Consider the following 20,409-nt stretch of genomic DNA (forward strand, 5'->3'; position numbering starts at 1 on the left):
TAGTTCAATTTTGGTGAGTCCGTGTGAATTAAATAGCCTCAGTTTCCTGTTCTTATAGCTGACAGGACTGGCAACGCAGTCAGTGTGGTCTTCTGCTGCTGCAGCCCATCTGCCTCTATATGACTGTGCATATATACTCCATTCCCACACATTTCATACATATTTGATATCTGCTGCTAAGTGATGTCTCTCACTCGACACAAGAGACTGAGGTACTCTGCCGTAAGCCCGATTTATAAGCGGATGTGATCTGCTTGTAGATTGGCTATTTTCGGCGCAAGACCCACCGCACAACGGGCAATGAATTAGACATTACACACCTTATGTATATTTGATTTAGTTATTTGACATTTTCCTTTTGTAAAGCATTGGTTCCCAGGGGTCCTTGGGGGGGGGGTACCAGCGGTTCCCCAGCAAAATGAGTTAATAAAGCGTCACAATCATTTTAACCCCTTTATCCATATTTTATACTTTGGCTATTCAAAAACAGCAGATCTACAAGCTCATAGCGCAGCAGCTATGACCTTGTAGATCTGCTACGAAAAATCTTAGAAAATGTGTGCAAATCTTTGAATATTTATTTTTTAAAGCAAATATTTGTAACTCAAATCTTTGCTTCTGGGGGGTCCCAGAACAAAAACATTTTGAGATGGAGGTCTGTGACATGAAAAAGTTTGAGAACCACTGTTGCAAAGATGATCTATTTTTGTGACTGCAAATCGTTGGAAAAGAATGAATAGGCTCTATTCACAGCAACCATATTATGAAGATATTCACAGGTGTTACCAATGATACTAATGAAGGCTCTGTTCCATTTAGTCTAGCACAGTGGTTTCCACGACCCCCATAACTCTGAGAGTGTACAAATGGAACCAAATGGACCCGTAACGGGTCCATTTGGTTCCATTTGTACACTCTCAGAGTTACACACCTGTAAGCAGCCATTTGGAAGCCCATGAGGGTCCCTGGACCCCAACTGTAGACCCTGGTGTTACAGAGTGTTTCCAGTGGGCCAACATGCACAATATTAGCACCCTGACTCTGTTTGACCAGAATGGAACAGAGCCCTCATTCGTATCATTGGTAACACCTGTGAATGTCTTCATAATATGGCTGCTGTGAATAGAGCCTATTGTTACTGAAACTTGACACGACAATAAACTTGAAATCCTACAAGTTGAAGTTGTACTCACAGGGTAGGGCTGGATAACAGTCAACACAATGGACTCTTTGCAGCTCCTGGAGTGAGAGAAGACAATAATTGATTACTGTTCAGCATCAACAGAACATTATATTTCAATGGAAAAGGCTGCAGCGTTAAGTGGTCATATGAGGGAGCCCGTGAACATGTTTTTAAAGTGTGCCATGATCCAGAAAAGGGATATCTGGTTTGATCCATTAAGACCAGGAAAAGCATCTGTTATTTTAGATTTTAACCACTTTAACCATTATTTTATACTTTGGGCCATTCAAAAATAGCAGATAATACACGCTTGTAGATCTGCTATTTTTTAACAATTTTGAAAATGTGTGCAAATATATAATATAATATATATATTTTTTAAAGCAAACATTTATAACTCAAATCTTTGCTTCTGGGGATTCTACAAATGTCTTCTAAATCCTAACATCTTTTTTTTTTTTAACTTATGTTTCTATATCAGTGGTTCAATTAAAGAAACTAGATGTCAGGGCCGTATTGCGGCCCTCACATCTAGTTTTACAAATACAGGTCAAGAGACCCAAAATGCCAAAGCCTGGTGTGAGGAGATGCTTCGCGGCCCTCACATTTAGGCCCCAACCTTATATTGTTCCAATTCTTCTCTTTCTACCTGCCTGGCATTTGCGTGGCTCAAAGTCAAGACACTATTGCAGCGCTCTAATTCATCATTGTCTTGGAACATTTCCTTTGTCATCCCTTCTAAATAGTCAATTTCCTGGTTTCCTGGTTAGGGTAATGATGCCCTGGCCTAATTATAGCTCTGCTCACACGTCATACGAAGACCGGCCTCTCTGGCCTCTCCTCTGGGCTCCTCTCCTCCCTCCCCGCTCTGCTTTGCGGCCCTAACCTCTAGTCACATCCTCCCAACCTCGGTCATGTGATAAAGAGGTCAGACTTCCTGTATCTGGTTGCTATGGCAGGCTGAGGGTCTGATAGGCGAATCAGAGAATCAATCAAACCGAGAGTCCGATCACTGATCGAGGTGGGGTAAGATGCCTAAAACGTAGCCATAGCTCTGATCAACAGTCTGTGACGGGTCTTGGAGGCATGTGGAGTGATCCTGTGCTTGCGAATCGCTGCCGAACTTCAGAGCTTTTGTCAATTATATAGTAGTAAGATGTTCGCTTAATTTTTTTTTAATCAAGATCAAATATCAAGATATGCACTAATTTTCACAATTCAAATAAAAATAGCATATCTACAAGCTTGCAGCGTGGAGCTTGCATATCTGCTATTTTTCTAATAGCCAAATAAATCTAAAATGACACAGATGCGTTCCCGGATAGAATGGCTTAAAGACCAAAGTGATTGAGAGACATTGCCATCCGTAGAGCCCCATCATCAAAATGGGGGGCTACACGAAAAACAAGCAATCACAGCCAGTGAAAACAAGATAACAGCAACTTGTATCAGTTTCAGACAGAATGAAATGAGATGCCTGGGGGGCATGGGCACAGCTAACAACCATACACGGATGCAAAACAAGCAGACATAATACACACAAACAATACAAACACACATAAACATGTGGAAACACACACCCATACCGGTGTTGTGCACAAAAACAACCGTCTGCCACAGAGTTAATGGGGACGGCGGGAGCGTGCGCAGGGTGTTTAACCCATTAAGAGCACGAACGTATTGGTGTCATTTTAGATTTTTAACTATAACCGTTATTTTATACTTTGGCTATTCAACAGAGTGAGCTTGTAGATCTGCTATTTTTGCAAATGCTTGAACATTTTTGCTAATCTTTCAATATATATATATTTTTTAATGTGAACATTTGTAACTAAAATCTTTGCTTCTGGGGGACCCTGGAACTAAATATTTTGACATGGGGGTCTGCGGCCAAATACGTATCATTTGTTTGGTTGTTGTTTGGTTGTTATATCAGTGGTGCTCCAACTTTTTTCATGTCAAGGACCACCCAAAATTGTATGTACCGGTACTTGACCCCCCCCCCCATCTGAAGCAAATATTGGAGTTAAAAAATATATATATATTCAAATATTTGCAGAAATTGTCAAGATTTAAAAAAAGAATGCAGATCTACAAGCTCGAGCTATGAGCTTGTGGATCCGCTATTTTTTGAATAGCCAAATACATCTAAAATGACACAGATGCGTTCCCGGGTTGAATGGATTAATGGGGAATTTCGGGAGCGTGCACAGGCTGTTTAAAGCGACATCACGCTGTTTATGGCTCATATGGCCTTTTAGAGGTGTGTGTGTTGGTCTGATTGGGCTATAACGTTTGAAATATAACCCTCAAGAATGAAATCGTTTTATTTTGAGGCAGAACCAAGCTTTCAGTTAGCAGGTAGGAGCTGCAATCACTTTTTGGCAAGAGGAAAAGTGCTTTTTATGGCATAAAGTATATGGACTTTTACGGCCTGTGCGCGCTCCCGCGGTTCCCCAATCACTCTCTGGCAGAAGATCACTTTTGCGCACAACACCGGCACATACTGTGCCGAAAGTAAGTGTACGTACATGCAGGCAAACACACACACACACACACACACACACACACACACACACACACACACACACACACACACACACACACACACACACACACACACACACACACACACACACACACACACACACTTAAGTAAAAGTATCAATACTGCAAAAAGTAGGCTACAAAAGTATTGGTATCAAAATGTACTTAAAGTACCAAAAGTAAAAGTACTAAAATGTTTGAAAACAGCAGGTATAACAGGTATAAAATAATAAGTGGTTGATATATGTTTTTATAATGTAATGATTTATAAAAGTACAATATTTGACTCTGAGGTGTAGTGGAGTAGAAGTAGACGTATTGGAGATTGGAAATACTCAAGTAAAGTGCAAATACCTCAAAATTGTACTCAAGTACAGTACTTAGTTACTTTCCACCATTGAATATATGCTATTCATTTGAGATAAAATTGGGGAGGGAAAAGTTTGCTGCGTGGACCCACACATAATTTGGTTTACTTTGTGTTACTGTGTGTGTGCCACCATGACGTTAATTGTACAGGAGCTGTCACACAGTAACATCTTAATGACACACACAATTAATGTTATTACCTTCAACTGTGTTTACATGAAAGTGTCTGCTGTGAAAAAAATGTCTATTGGGCAGATTACGTGATAACACTCACATACTTAAACCATTAAGACCGGGAAAGCATCTGTGTGTCATTTTTAGATTCATTTGGCTATTAAAAAAACTAGAAGTTCGGCCGGCTGCGCCGGCCTCACATCTAGCGCCCACGTAGCGTCCACGCCCACGTAGCGCCCACGCCCACGTAGAGACCACTTGGCAGCGCCGATCACTGGCGTAGCGTCATGAGGGCTAGTGGGGCCATGGCCCGGTCAGTGAAGATTTGCCAGGAAAATGAATTCTGCTCCGACAACAATAGACACAGCCGCCGGCCGCCAGTGACGTAACTGAAGTGATACATTGGCTGGCCCATTCACACCTTTTACAAAGCTAAAGCTGCCTACTCCTGCCTATCAATGGTCCAAGTGTGACCTGTAAAGTAGCCTAGCGTAGTCTGTAGGAGACATAAGCATGTCCTAAGAGGAGTCCAAAAGAGAATGGATCATGGGAGTCATGAATTAAATTACAGAGGTGAGTAAATAACTACATGTGCTCAAGTACTGCACTTAACTGGATATCTATCTATCTATCTATCTATCTATCTATCTATCTATCTATCTATCTGTCTATCTCTCTATCTCTATCTCTATCTCTATCTCTATCTATCTCTCTCTCTATATATATATACATATCTAAATGGCAAAATGGCTGGGGGGAAATGGGCAATATATTGTTATTTAATATTGTTATTTTATTATGAGTATTAATAAGTTCTGATGATTAATTATATCATATGATTATAATATTTGATTAAGATATATGATCTTATAATAATCATGGGGCATGTATAATCATTATCTAATAATCAAATAATAATACAATGAGTCATCACATCTTTTCGGTGGCGGGTGTTATACGGAAATGTGTGACCCTGTACAATCTGGTCAAAATGGTGGCCGTTTGTGTGTTGTTGCGCTCGTACACACACCACTCCAGGGAGTGTGTGCACAGTTTCGCTGCGAGCAAGGCAACGATGCGGGAGATTAGCTATCCACAGACGGACGGACAAGGGGTAAAACATACTCTGGCGCCATGCCTTTCGGCCTGGCGGAGACAATGAAAAAGCTAAAGTAAAGGAAAAGACCATTACTGCAACAAAAGTAGTCAACAAACTATACTATAAAACATTGGGCACATTGTCAAATAATATATGAAAGAGGCAAACATGTTGAAAATAGCCGATCTGCAAGCTCACAACGCCTCTCAACGTGAGGGTTGTGAGCTTGTAGATCTGCTATTTTCACAATATTGACTTGTGGAACGGAGTCAAACAAAATGGGGGGGTCCCCAGTTCAAATATGATGTAGGGGGGGGGATAGCCACTGCCCTAGTCGGACCGAAATTATCTGAAATTACAACATAATGCAGCCTAAACGTGCGTTGCAGGGGGCGGTCCTGCCATTACGTTACATACCACAACATACATCATCTACAATGGACTAACGGAGCAGCAATAATAACATTCACCACACGAATATTGTTGACAAAGTGATTGCACAGCCGCTGCAGGTATGACAACCACGTTAGCGTTAGCTACATGGCAACTATCACAGCGCCCTGTCTGTCGTCGCTGCGACTGACTGATGGCTACAGCCATAGATATATGTAAACACTACAGCAAGCTCTCTGCGATGCCATTGTCTGGAAACTGCTCTTAGCGTGACAGGACCAATGAGAGTGAGCGCTTTCGTTGTTGCTAAGATACGGTGCATGGCACACGGCGTCTCTACCCCATAGCTTGTAGATCTCTCACACATGATTGGCGTAGGCTGCGTTGCCAGGTCTGACTTTGTGTCTAAGCAATGGTCGGCTTATTTTTGCGCGCCTTTGGGCTCGTTCGCATAGTGCGCACGGCAGCGCTTGTTTAGCGTACGTCAGCGCGACGTGGCAACGGACGTGGCAACGTGAAAGGGTGGTCACTTATGATTGGCTGGTGAAAAGAAACACCCGGACGTGAATTTTGAGGTGGCGAAGTGATTTGCATAAGTATTGGAGCATAATGCGTTTGATATTAATTGTACATCCTGCAAGTACAGTGATGGGATGCGAAGCAGCTGGTTTGACAGGCAGAATATTGAGGAATTTTGGGGGAAAATGTGGAGTTAGTTGGGCCATGTGTCTGCTTGGCCATTGAGGCGATACACTCGTGTACACTCCATGACTGTGGCCGTCAATTATGGTAGCAAGATAGCAGATCTACAAGCTCATAGCACGGCACTCGGTGCCGCGCTATTTTATCTGCTTTGATCTGCTTTTTAGAAAAATCGCAAAAAACGCAATACATTTTGGAAACTTGAAATGGGACATTCTGCGTTCTAATGAGTACTTTTGGTACTTTAAGTACATTTTGACACCATTTGTACTTTCACTCAAGTACATTTTGAATTCCGGACTCTTTCTTGTAACGGAGTACTTCTATATTGCAGTATTGATACTTTTACTTAAGTACAAATTTGTAGTACTTTTTCCACCACTGATATCTAAAATAGTTTTGCGAATCTTTTTTTTTCTTCTCCAGGCTACAGAACACCATGTTAGACAAGGTGTGGTGTGATCACATATAATCACATGGACATAGCGTGACCTATAGTAGAGGTGTCTGTTTGTACCTGACCAGGTCGATGACCTTCTCTCTGGGAGCCGAGCTGACCGCCTCGTCGTTGATCATTATGATCTCATCTCCCGGGATCAGCTTCCCCTCCGACGGACCACCTACACACACACACACACACACACACACACACACACACACACACACACACACACACACACACACACGCAAGCGCACACGCACGCATTAGAAAGGGTACATTAGAGACAGTATATTAGTCCGCTGTGATGCTTAATGTAGTGAAATGTGCGCCTTCATCTCCTCTGATTATAATCTGGAGATAGCTAGACTGTTATATTATATATTTTATGGGTCTGTCTTTCATGCACACAAGTGCACACACACACACACACACACACACACACACACACACACACACACACACACACACACACACACACACACACACACACACACACACACACACACACACACAGTGGTGGAAAAAGTACTCACATGTTTTACTTAAGTAAAAGTATCAATACTGCAATGTAGAAATTCTAAATGTACTTGAGTAAAAGTACAAAAGTATTGGCAAAATGTACTTAAAGTCCCAAGTGAAAGTCACTCATTATGCAGAATGTCCCATTTCAAGTTTTCAAATGTATACAAATCTTTATACTCACAATGCGTCGTGATGCGACGCATTGTGAACTTGTAGATCTGCTATTTTCAAATGGTTGAAATATATAGAGCTGAAGTGGTTACTGTATATTTTGTAATAATAATCTAAATCTACATAGTAACTAGTAACAAACGTTTTCAAATAATTGTAGAGGAGTAAAAGTACAATATTTGCCTCCGAGATGCAGTGCAGTAGGAGTAAACACACACACACACACACACACACACACACACACACACACACACACACACACACACACACACACACACACACACACACACACACACACACACACACACACACACACACACACAGCCCACACACACACACACACACACACACACACACACACACACACACACACACACACACACACACACACACACACACACACACACACACACACACACACACACACACACACACACACACACACACACAGTCTATTAAATCTCTGCTTGGTAGAGAACAGCGTGTAAGCAAGATAGATGGTAAATAACTGCGATGCTGACGTCTGCCCATGGCCACAGCGGACACACTAATTGTTTCAAAGAGGGCAATCCGTTAGCCAAAGATAATGTGTGAATGAATCGATATGTGCATGTAGCAGAAAGGGTCGCATAATACACTTCACACTGGAGTGTGTGGCTGAGCTGTGTGCGATGTAGAGTTTCTATTCCTTTGAGGACGACCTTTCCTCTCACAGAAACAAACATGAGGAATCATGGACAGTGAGGGCATTTCCCGTGAAGTTATTTTAGGTTCTAGTTATGGTTGAGTGAAAGTGAAAGTTAGATAGCCACTTATCTTAAAGGAGTAGTTCACCCAAATAATTTCTTATTATCTATCAATAGGCTCTATGCACAGGAGCCATATTATCACTTCCTTCACATGTGTTACCAATGATACTAATGAAGGTTTTGTTCCATTTAGTGTAGCACAGTGGTTTCCACGACCCCCATAACTCTGAGAGTGTACAAATGGAACCAAATGGACCCGTTACACACCTGTAAGGAGCCATTTGGAAGCCCATGACCCCAACTGTAGACCCACTGGTGTAACAGAGTTTCCAGTGAGCCAACATGCACAATATCAGCACCCTGACCTGACTCTGTTTGACCAGAATGGAACAGAGCCTTCATTAGTATCATTGGTAACACCTGTGCATGTCTTCATAAAATGGCTGCTGTGAATAGAGCCTATTATCACACACCATGAAGCATTGAATTGATGGAGATTCTTTTGTTTTTGTTGAATTCCTAAGGCAATAATTTGATGACCGGCGGTCTGTCCGGTAGGAAACTCTTTGAGTATATATATACCTGTATACATTTACAATACATATACCTGTATATATTCTCTAAAGCAAATTCCCCAGGGGAAACAATGAGTTAATTAATTAATTCACTCTACAGGTGTGCGTGGGTGCGTGCGCTTGCGCGTTCGTGCATGCGTGTGTATATATACAGTATGTGTGTATGTGCCTGTGTGTGTTTGAGTGTGCGTGATGCACTGACACGGATGTTAATCAACAGATTGCCGCTGTCAGTTCTGCTATCGCCTGTGTGCGCAGTTTGAAACCCCTGATGCATGTAATGCATCTCTGATGTGTCTGCATGAATCTATGGCATTGTCCTCATGTATATATGTGTATATTCCCTGCCAGGGCCCAAGGCACTTAATAGAATATTCATTAATTGAACTGTCTGCCTGTAATTCAACACTGATTGATTATTGAGATGCCTAATCACTCACCCTCTCTCTCTCTCTCTCTCTCTCTCTCTCTCTCTCTCTCTCTCTCTCTCTCTCTCTCTCTAAGTGGCCTTTGGCAGTGTTGCCATGTCTGCTTTTTAAAAGCAACTTTGGGCTTGTTTTTTTGTAACATTGCTTAGTTGCGGGTTGCGTTTTTTGGGCTTGTTTTTAAAGTGTAGTTGTTTATTTGGGCTTGCCCTTCCTGATGTTTTAATTATTGTTTAAGGACCACCAAATGAATATGTTTGGCCATAGCGCAGACCCCCATCTGAAAATATTTTGTGCCAGAGACCCCATACCAGATTTGTGTTTTTGTTTGAAAATTGCAGAACTACAAGCACACAACGCGTCGCATCGCAACGCGTTGTGTGCTAGTAGATCGGCTATTTTCAAATAGCCAATGTGCATATAGGTTTAAAGTGCTCATGTGGCCTACTGTATAGTCGCTTCTTTTGGTCTTGTTTTCATACACCTGGTTGCTTATTTCTCTCTCAAAATCTGGCAACACTGGCAGCAGATAGGAAGGTATTGGCCTCTTCTTGTTAGCATATAGCTTCTCCATACTGCTGAATACACCCCCATGCCCAGTGGAGCGGCTCACGCTGGGTATATCTGCTGGTTGGTTTGCCTGGCTCAGCAATAAGTCAAGACAGTTTGAATATGATTTAGATTTCAATTTGTGCAAATGACTTTGCACAAGTTATGGAGGGTCAGGAGGGGGAGGGTTAACCCGCAAGGTTAAAGTACAGCCACATGCATTTTATGGGTCGTAGCCTACTACTGTATTTACAATGACCCTATAACCGGGCTCTCTCAGTGATTGTTTTCTACACAGGTTCCACCAGCAGGTTGATGTGCTGCTTTATATGCTGCTTTATATGGTGTGTTTTAGTATCACAACCACACAGAGAGAGAGGGTGGTGATAACTGATGTCAACACTAATAACGGTTATCAGACTTATAGGGCTCATCTTTCAGTAGCTGATCAGTTATTGTGTCAAGATCAAAGTGCAGCCAAACACTATACTCAGTGGTGTAAAGTAACTACTCTAAGTACATTTACTTAAGTGCTGCAACTTAAGAAAGAGGTACTTTCCACTACAAAGACCTAGGCTATTTGAAAGTAGTCGATCTACAAGCTTGTAGATCTGCTATTTTCAAATAGCCTTGGTACTTTTACCTTTGGTACATTAAGTACATTTTGATACCAATACTTTTGTACTTTTACTCCAGTGAATTTTGAATTCCGGACTCTTACTTGTAACAGAGTACTTCTACATTGCAGCATTGATACTTTTACTTAAGTAAAACACTTGAGTACTTTTTCCACCACTGACGCAGACAGACATCCACACACACACACACACACACACACACACACACACACACACACACACACACACACACACACACACACACACACACACACACACACACACACACACACACACACACACACACACACACACACACACACGTGTGTGCACACACACACACGGAATCCCAACCCTACCTGGCGTGACAGAGCGGACCACCACAGGCTTCTCGCTGCCGGCCACGAAGCCGAACCCCAGCACGGGGTCCCGTCTCATCTCCACCAGCCTGGGGGCCGGGGGGACGGCGTCCTGATGCACCTCCTCCAGGGAGCTGCTCTGGGACACTTGGCTGTGGAGCACAGTGGTGGGACAGTTACTTTTAATGTTTTTTATCCCACGATTTTGTTATCCATTTTTTCCACCCAGTGCCAATTGCCTATGTAATCCTGGGCGCTACTCCGCCTCTGCCAACCTAGGGAGAGCCCAGAACTGAGCTCATGCCTCCTTCAATGCATGAGGAGCTAGCAAGCCACTTCGTATCACCTGACAGGGGGAGTTTCCCCGGTAGGACGGAAGGAACACGTTGAGACCAGGATTACAGCATGTTTTTGTGAGGCTACCTATACCCTAGGCCTAGGGGACACGGGGAGAACATGCAAACTCCACACAGAAAGGCCCTTTCGCCAACCACACCTAGGGTATGGGTAGTGGTGGACAGTTAACTAAGTACATTTCGTTGATGTCAGGTAGAAACCTTGAATCTCCATACCTGTATTAGAATTTGGGGGAGGGGGGGGGGGGATTAACGGACGATTAACTGTAGTATACAGCGTCGCACAAAAGCATCACAATATAGCAGTTATTAGACATGTAACAATTCACTCAACTCACGAAACGATTCGTATCACGATACTATAGGTTCACAATTCTCATTTTTTTAAACACACAATTTGTTTCCAGACAAATGACCGATTTAAAAAATATATATATTTCTCTTACACAAACCCAGTATTTTCTTCTCTTTTATATTTTTTTGACAATTTCTCTTATCCTCTTTTCAATACAGTAGCAAATGAGTGAAAACTCTTTTTTTGTTATCAATTATTTTACAAAGACCTTGTATTTTCATCCCTTTTTTTCTGCTGTTTGCATCGCGATACACTTTTCTTTTATCCAGTCCACTGCTGGAACACACAGTGCAGGATGACAGTGATTTACGGAGACAGACAGAACACTCAAATCTGGAGACGGAGTCCAGGGACCAAATTAAAATGAAGTGCCCTCTTTGACTTTATCCTCAATTCACTGACATTGTTTTAAAAAACCTGACACAAATGAAAATGGAAGATATTTGTTTGCCATGGCTGCTTGTGCCTTGAATCACAATAGAGATAGTACCTTCGGCTTTTGATATCGCAATCCATGCTTTCATTTCATCAAGACTTGACTACTGCAATTCTCTATATATACCGGCATCGAATAGTCGACGCTAAGACGACTGCAATTGGTCCAGAATGCTGCTGCTCGCCTGCTGACTGGCACTAAAAAACGTGAACATACAGCACCTGTCTTGGCCTCACTTCACTGGCTCCCTGTTAATTTTAGGATTGATTTTAAGGGTCTCCTATTTGCTTTTAAATCTCTAAATGGGCTGGCCCCAGTATCTCTGAGCTCCATGAACCCTACCTACGTTTCAAAAGTATAAGAAGTAGTGAAAATAGCAGATCTACAAGCTCACAACGTGACGCGAAGCAACACGTTGCGAGCTTGTAGATCTATTTGCACTAGCTTGGGTCCCGGGCAAACGTCGTTTGAGAACCAATGTGCTAATGGACTTGTATAGAGCGGGACTCTCTAAGTTATTTTTCTGTTTTTGTCGCATTCCTAAGCCAATAATTTGATGACCAGCAGACCGGTCGGCAGTGGTTCCGGTAGGAGACACAAAGGAGAGTCTTTGTGTCTCCTACCGGAACCGCTGCCGGTCATCAAATTATTGTCTTAGGAATGTGACAAAAAAAAAAAATCCTTTCATCAAATATCATTTATCACAATTTTGGTTTGGATTTCGCTCGACAATCAAGACTGTTTGCTCAAGAAGCTCTCTGGAATCAGGTACTGTTTGTATGTTTCCACATTTGTAAGAATGGCTGCTTGTTGTTATTGGGCTTGATGCGGTTCGTTTCACACACCACTGAAGCAAACACTTCATAGACAAACACAGAACCAGTCCTTCGGCTAAAATAACATTTGCCTTTTTTTTTTGCTGTTAAGAACACTTTTAAAAAACGTAATTTGTGACTGATGTAGTGACTTCATTCACTCTCATTGTATGGATAAGCAGGTCTCACTCAATCCCACTTTCACCACATAAACAAATGCAAATCCAATTATGCCAAAATGTCAAAATGCTCCTTATCTGACATCAGGGTATCTGGATAGGATATCAGACCAGCTCTCATTTTAACCCAATAAGACCTGAGGCCGATTCTACAAATGTCTTCTATATCCTAACAGTTTTTTTTTTTTTTTTAAACTCATGTTGTTATATCAGTGGTGCTCAAACTTTTTTAGCTTGTATATCTGCTATTTAAGACCGGCGGGAACGCATCTGCGTCATTTTAAGATTTCTTTGGCTATTCAAAAATAGTGAAAATGTGTGCAAATCTTTGAATATATATATATTTTTAAAGCAAACATGTTTAACTCTGTTACAACTTCTGGGGGTCCCTGGAACAAAACATTTTGAGATGGGGGTCCACGGCCAAATACATTAAAAAAAAACAAAAAATTAGAATTTAGAAGACATTTGCAGAATCCCCAGAACCAGAGATTTGAGTTACAGACGTTCGCTTTAAAAAATACATATTCAAAGATTTTCACACATAGCGCCCTATGAGCTTGTATACCTGCTATTTTTGAATAGCCAAAGAAATCTAAAAATGACACACAGATACGTTCCCGGATTGAATGGGGTTATACATCACGTCAGCACAGCTGGCCTCAGTGCTACAAGAGCAGTGTGTCCCACTTAACATTTCAGTAACATGCTGCTAATGCTAAGATGCACAGCCAGCATGTGTCTTGGCACAAGCAGACTGTTCTTTTTTAATCTGAGATCAATTGGGTTCATGTACTTCATTCCTTGAACTCGCACCGTTTCTGGTGAAACTGCTTTCAATGCGTTTTCAGCTTACTCTTGATGTGAGCTACAGAGTCAACTGGGCGCTCTTATTATCAGCATGGAGGAAAAAAACTGGATAAAGGACTTGACCAACTGTCTCCTGTTACTGAATGCCACTAATCTGTAATGTTGTGTTTTTACATGGGTTTTTTAATGTTGCTGGTTTTATATACATTTTCAGGTGACACTTTTTTGTGCAGTGCCGCTGTTTTGGCCAGGACTCCCTTGCAAAAGAGGGGGGGGGGGGGGGGGGGGAAGTGTGGCGATCACTGGTGAATTATTACTTTTACAAACAAAAAAACAAACACGCACATGCACACGCACATGCACACGCACAAACACACACACACACACACACACACACAGAAATGCATTTTGTTTTGTATTACCCATTCTACGACTCTATCAGGCAGAGACTTTTTAATAAGGTAGATCCAAAGTATGAATTGGTTGGATGACTCGGAGAAACTAAAACGTCTCTTTCAACATTATTTGTTTTTCATTTAATTCATTTCTCGAAAAGGCCTGGTCAATGCGGAGGAGGGCCATTTAGTACATGTAAAATGGCATTGTCCTATTTGTTCTTATTTTTGTTCATGTTCATTGTACTGTACGCATGTTTATTTGTGTGGTATATGTTATAAGGCAGGACGTAATACGAACAGGAAGGATTGTTAATGTCAGTTGTTTTTGTGTTTTTGTGTAATTTCACATATAATTCCATATGAGATCGGCCAAGATGGCGGCAGGACACGAAAATGAAAATTTCATTCACAGTTTCACACACACACACACACACACACACACACACACACACACACACACACACACACACACACACACACACACACACACACACACACACAGAAAAATTTAAAATATTCTCACAAGCGCACATTCATTATTAACATGAACACACACAGGAGGGGAGTGGTTGCTTCTATCTACTGCACTTTAACCATACTGTATATATCCTTGCAATGAATAGTAAATAGCTGACTGCATCACGTTGTGAGCTTGTAGATCAGCTATTAACACATTGTGTGCCAAAAACGGTCTGGACTGTTTTTCATAATCCAAACGAGGAGTGCCGAAAGCGGTCCGGACCGTTTTTGACCCAATTTTATTTTTATACGTGGGGCCCACGTGGGGCACTCTAACGAAACTTTGGGATCATCTAAGGAGTCTCTGAGAAGGAGAGGCCGGATGTGGATCCATGTCAAAAATCCTGCTGGTCGGCCTCTCCAATGTTAACTCCTTCACTAAAAGCTTAATATCTCCATTTCTTTTTGGTGGTGGAAGCGAGCCGTTTTCGATCGGCGATCACTCTGCAATGGAGGATTACGTTAGAAATATTATTGTTTCAGGCGTTAGTCGGGACCCTCCGCCGTCTCGCACGCACGGTCTGTTTACATGCACTTCCGCGTCGGGGCTTCTACAGCACGAAACGTATCAACGTAAGTGGATGGAAGAAATGCAGGCACTGAACGTACAATATTTTAATAAACCTCTGGCACACAATGTGTTAACACTGAAGAAGTGATAGTTTAGCCCGGTCACTGATCGTCGGTCAGGGGGTCTTGTGATACGATCTGATGATACCATGGTTTACAATGGATTACACATGACCTGTGACCTGTGACCGAGATATCCCACCCCTCAGTCAAAGACCACCTTTACCCTGCTTGTGATCATAGTAGTTCTATAGGGCTTAAGACCTGGTGAAATGAAACATACGTTTTTCACATGTTTAGACCATATAGGTCATAATGAGGACATATCTATCAATAGATGCCAAAATAATTGTGTCATTTTTCATATCAAAAGTCCCTACAATTCGATTTAGTTTATTCCTGTAAACGCGAATGCACTGTGTGTTGACATAGATAGACCTTTATGAATGTAAATTAATCTTGATTTCATTCACCTTTTGTTTCTCATATAGCTCACGTTCCTCACCTCGCACCTGATTTTAATTAGGGAGACCCAATTGGGCGGCTAGGGAACAGGACCGTCGCCTGACACTGTGATTGGTCAAGGATAAAGCACACCCCTGTCTCTGAACTAAAGGTATCAAACATTTTAGCAATAAAGCCATGTCATGACCTCTTTAAAGGAGACACACCATGAATTTAAAAAAAAATATTTGATATTTAATATCATATGGTGTATGTCCCTCAAACCATTTTCAAAAGGTTTGAGCCTAAATCAACACTCAGATATACTCATCCCAAGTCAATTCTCTCAGGCTTATAAAGCACTTTCAGCTTCAATACCAAAAAAGGTCCTGTTGGGCAGAGGGGCGCTGTACTGCGGTACTGATTAATTCTGTCTGTCAAAATACATGGGCAGAAAGTTTGGTGATGTAAGCAAACTTGCCATTCTGAGATGGCCTGTTCAGACACGCCCATTCTGAAAATCTCTGAAATGAGAATGAATGACTGAATGTTAAAAAAAAATATTTTTGGGGGTACAAGAGACACTGGGGAGCCCAAAACATAAATAAAAAATAATAAAAAAGTGAAATTCATGGTGTGTCTCCTTTAAATTAGACTCTCTACAGTCACATGTAACCAGTGGTGGAAAAAATACTCCATTTTTTTACTTAAGTTTAGACAGGCAGAATGTCCCATTTCACAAGTTCTAAAATGTATACAAAATATTTTGCCACTGGAGTAGCATGGTGGTGTTTACCTGCATAAACCCATTTTTTTGTACTGTCTTGGCAGACCAAAAACGCCCCGTCTACCAAAACGAACAGTGAAAACACCACAATACAGTGAGAGAGCAATGTGTGTCTAAAGGTAAACACCACCACACTACTCCAGTGGCTGATAAATGCTGAGGGAAATGATTGGTAAAACAAAATATTGTTATTGGGGCAAAGTTGCATACTAAGCCGACTCATATTAGAACGGGACGGATCGGAACAGAACAGAACAGAACAGAACAGAACAGAACAGAACAGAACAGAACAGAACAGAACAGAACAGAACACAACAGAACACAACAGAACAGAATCCAGGAAGTTAAATAAGGCCCTGCTGCCAGTGTTCATTTTAAACAAACTTTTGCTCTATTTCTCTCTTCCTGCCTCCCCCCCTCCCCCATCTTGTTCCATTACACACAACACTCCCTCTATCTTCCTGTATTTCCATTACTCTTCTTCCTCTCGCCGTGTTAGATGCGTTCTCTTCCTCTTCCTCTCGCTTGTGTTTAAATGCATTCTTGGCAGCGCTCCCTCCGTCTCTCTGAACACAGAGTACAGTACATGGTGTCTGTTGTCACTGGAAAACACTCATACCTCTCTCTCTCTCTCTCTCTCTCTCTTCCCCCCCTCTCTCTCTCTCTCTAAAGACCTGAAGCCGATTCTACAAATGTCTTCTAAATCCCAACAGTATTCTGAAAAACGTACGTTTCTATATCAGTGGTGCTCAAACTGTCATATCAAGGACCCCAAAAACTCTATGAATTTGGCCGTGGACCCCCATTTCAAAATATTTTGTTCCAGGGACCCCGAAAAGCAAAGATTTGAGTTGAAAAGTGTTCGCTTTAAAATAATATATATTCAAAGATTTGCACACATTTTCTCGATTTTTCAAAAATAACCCTAACCCTAAAATAATGCTTTTTAGCTCAAATCTAAAAATGACACAGATGCGTTCCAGGTCTTAATGGGCTCTCTCTCTCTCTCTCTCTCTCTCTCTCTCTCTCTCTCTCTCTCTCTCTCTCTCTCTCCTTCGTAACTGCATATCTTGGCTGTCAGGCAAAAGCCTTTAATCTCCACTATCTTGCAAAGTTATTTTTTATAGATAATAATAAAGAAAGGAACAGTTTTGGACATACAAGGTTTCCACCCAACAGTGACAAAGTCCTCTCAGTCTAATATGCAGGGTGCAGTATCGCTCATGGCTTCTGGTAGTACACTTGTACTATCAGTGGTGTAAAGTAACTACGTATATTTACTAAAGTGCTACACTTAAGTACACGTTTGAGGATTTTTTACTTTACTGGAGTATTTCCAATTTTCAGTACTTTTACTTCTACTCCACTACATCTCAGAGGCAAAATATTGTAATTTTTACTCCACTGCAATTATTTGAAAACTTTAGCTACTAGTTACGTTGGATAAAAGCGCTATATAAATGCACCATTTACCATTTAGTTAGTTTGTAGATTTTGATTATTGTTACAAAACATACAACAACATTTCTTTTTTAAGTAAAACATTTGAGTACTTTTTCCACCACTACTGCTTGTACTGTGTACATGCTAAGCGCCATGCAAGCTAGTAGCCAGCTAACTACATAGCTTGTAGCTTCTGTCATGGCTTTAATCTGGCGAGACCGTAAAGAACATTACATCGACCCCGGGATGCGACCTCATCAACAGGCCGATTAGGATCCAATACAATCTCTCTCTCTCTCTCTCTCTCTCTCTCTCTCTCTCTCTCTCTCTCTCTCCTCCCACGGTGTATACAGCAGCACAGCACATATACAACGGTGGAATCCCAGAGTTAAATCTGTCGGTAATGAAGCATGTTCCAATCTGGGACACGCGGCGCGGCGGTGGGGATCACTCGTGTTTAATCCCTCGCGGAGGGCCGACCCAGGGCCAGGGGAGGGCTATACCGGGGTCAGGACGATATTGAATTCGTTAAGGTCACGAGAGCCGGCTTGGTTAAAACGCGGCCGGGGGGGCAAGAGATCGGCGTGCTCTCTTGATTAATTTGCCATTTCTATGTTTTCCTTTTGCTCTCGTCTTACTCTACGACTTCTTGGATTTTAATTTGATTTGAATATCATTTATCATTTTCAAAAATAGCAGATATACAAGCTCCTAGCTTGTACAAGCATATGTATTTTTAACGCTAACATTTTTTACTCAAATCTTTATGCAAAGCATTATGGGGGTCCCTAGCACAAAACATTTTCTAATGGGGGTCCGCAGCATAGACTGTATAAATGAGATGGACAAAGCCACTCCCCTGCTTTCTACAGACCGAAAATGAAGCCGATTGTTCCAAGACTGTAGGTCCGCCATCTTTCAATATCGCGTCATATCCTGCAGAATGCGACCAGACCATTGTTGGTTGGGTAGCTTGTCAATCAAGAGCGGGGGCGGGGAATGAATGCTATTGGTTGTGTAGCTTGTCAATCAAATCATCCCGCCCCTCCTAGAGAATAGCCTACTTTATCGTCAATTTTTAAATAAATAGGACCATAATTTAGCAAAACGCATATCATGATGATTAAAAGGAGACTTTAAACTAGCGACTGGAAGCACAGTCATTGTCATAAATTCCGACTGGAATTTATGACAATTTTTATTACGGTAAGAAAATCTAGTCTAAAGTTTGTCAAAAAACCCATTCACTTGCGTTAAAATAAATTATTTCTGACACCGGCAGGTCGGCGCAGGGTAAAACAGCGCCACTCTGGCCATTCATAAGCTTCCGTGTTGGCCTCATCGTAAATATCCAAGCCTTGCCCCTTGGTCCGCAACCATGAAAAAGTTAACTGGTCTATGGTGCTGAAACAGTGGCTGGACCTGTATTGAGCTGTCTATGGTGCTGAAAAAGTGAATAAACCTGTATTGAACTGTCTATGGTGCTGAAACGGTGAATGGGCCTGTATTGAACTGTCTATGGTGCTGAAACGGTGAATAGACCTTTATTGAGCTGTCTATGGTGCTGAAACACTGAATTGACCTATATTGAACTGTCTATGGTGCTGAAACACTGGCTGGGCCTGTATTGAGCTAACCATGGTGCTGAAACAATGGCTAGGGCAATAGGGCATAGCATACTGTACACATACACAAATATACACGTCAATACGGCACCAATATCAATGCAAGTGCAGGTGTGAAGTGAATACACGCACACATATTTGCACGTGATGTCCCTTGACATATACGTCTTGGAGTTCTCACAAAACAGTGACACAAACCGTTTCTGTCCGCTGTTCACTAAAACCAGCTAAATAACATTCCTCCAGAATCAATAATTTCCTTCACATCACACACACACACACACACACACACACACACACACACACACACACACGTGCCTATGCATGCACGCACGCAAGCACGCACGCAAGCACGCGCATAAGCACGCGCATAAGCACACACACACACACACACACACACACACACACACACACACACACACACACACACACACACACACACACACACACACACACACTCTCTCTCTCTTTCACTCTTTCCCTCGGCATCACTCTCTCTTAGAAATCCAATTGTGACACTCTATCTGGATAGCAGTGTCACCCCTACTTAATCCACTAAGACCGGGAACGCATCTGTGTCATTTTAGATTTCTTTGGGCCGTATTATGAGCTTGTAGATTTTTTTACGATATTTGAGCAAATCTTTGAATGTATATTTCTTAAAGCGAACATTTGTAGAATATTTTGTTTCAGGGACTCCCAGAAGCAAAGATTTGAGTTAGAAATGTTCGGTTAAAAATATATACATTAAAATATAAAAAAAAAAAAATAGCAGATCTCCAAGCTCGTAGTGCGG

The 20,409-nt window shown here is 41.8% G+C and overlaps 1 protein-coding gene across 1 annotated transcript in view; it reads right to left on the reverse strand.

Moving 5' to 3' along the window:
- The window catches only part of LOC311040609 (FERM and PDZ domain-containing protein 4-like), a gene marked incomplete at its 5' end in the record, with an annotated part of 118,311 nt that overhangs the window by 31,768 nt on the left and 66,134 nt on the right, over positions 1–20,409 (reverse strand). Inside the window, 3 exons of the mRNA XM_084050939.1 lie at positions 1,194–1,239; positions 6,985–7,087; positions 10,877–11,028. Of these exons, the coding sequence (XP_083907065.1) occupies positions 1,194–1,239; positions 6,985–7,087; positions 10,877–11,028 (301 nt within the window). The remainder of the gene's footprint in view (positions 1–1,193; positions 1,240–6,984; positions 7,088–10,876; positions 11,029–20,409) is intronic.

The sequence above is a fragment of the Gymnoscopelus microlampas genome (genome assembly GCF_963454915.1).
Source record: "Gymnoscopelus microlampas genome assembly, chromosome: 24".
Classification (NCBI taxonomy): domain Eukaryota; kingdom Metazoa; phylum Chordata; class Actinopteri; order Myctophiformes; family Myctophidae; genus Gymnoscopelus; species Gymnoscopelus microlampas.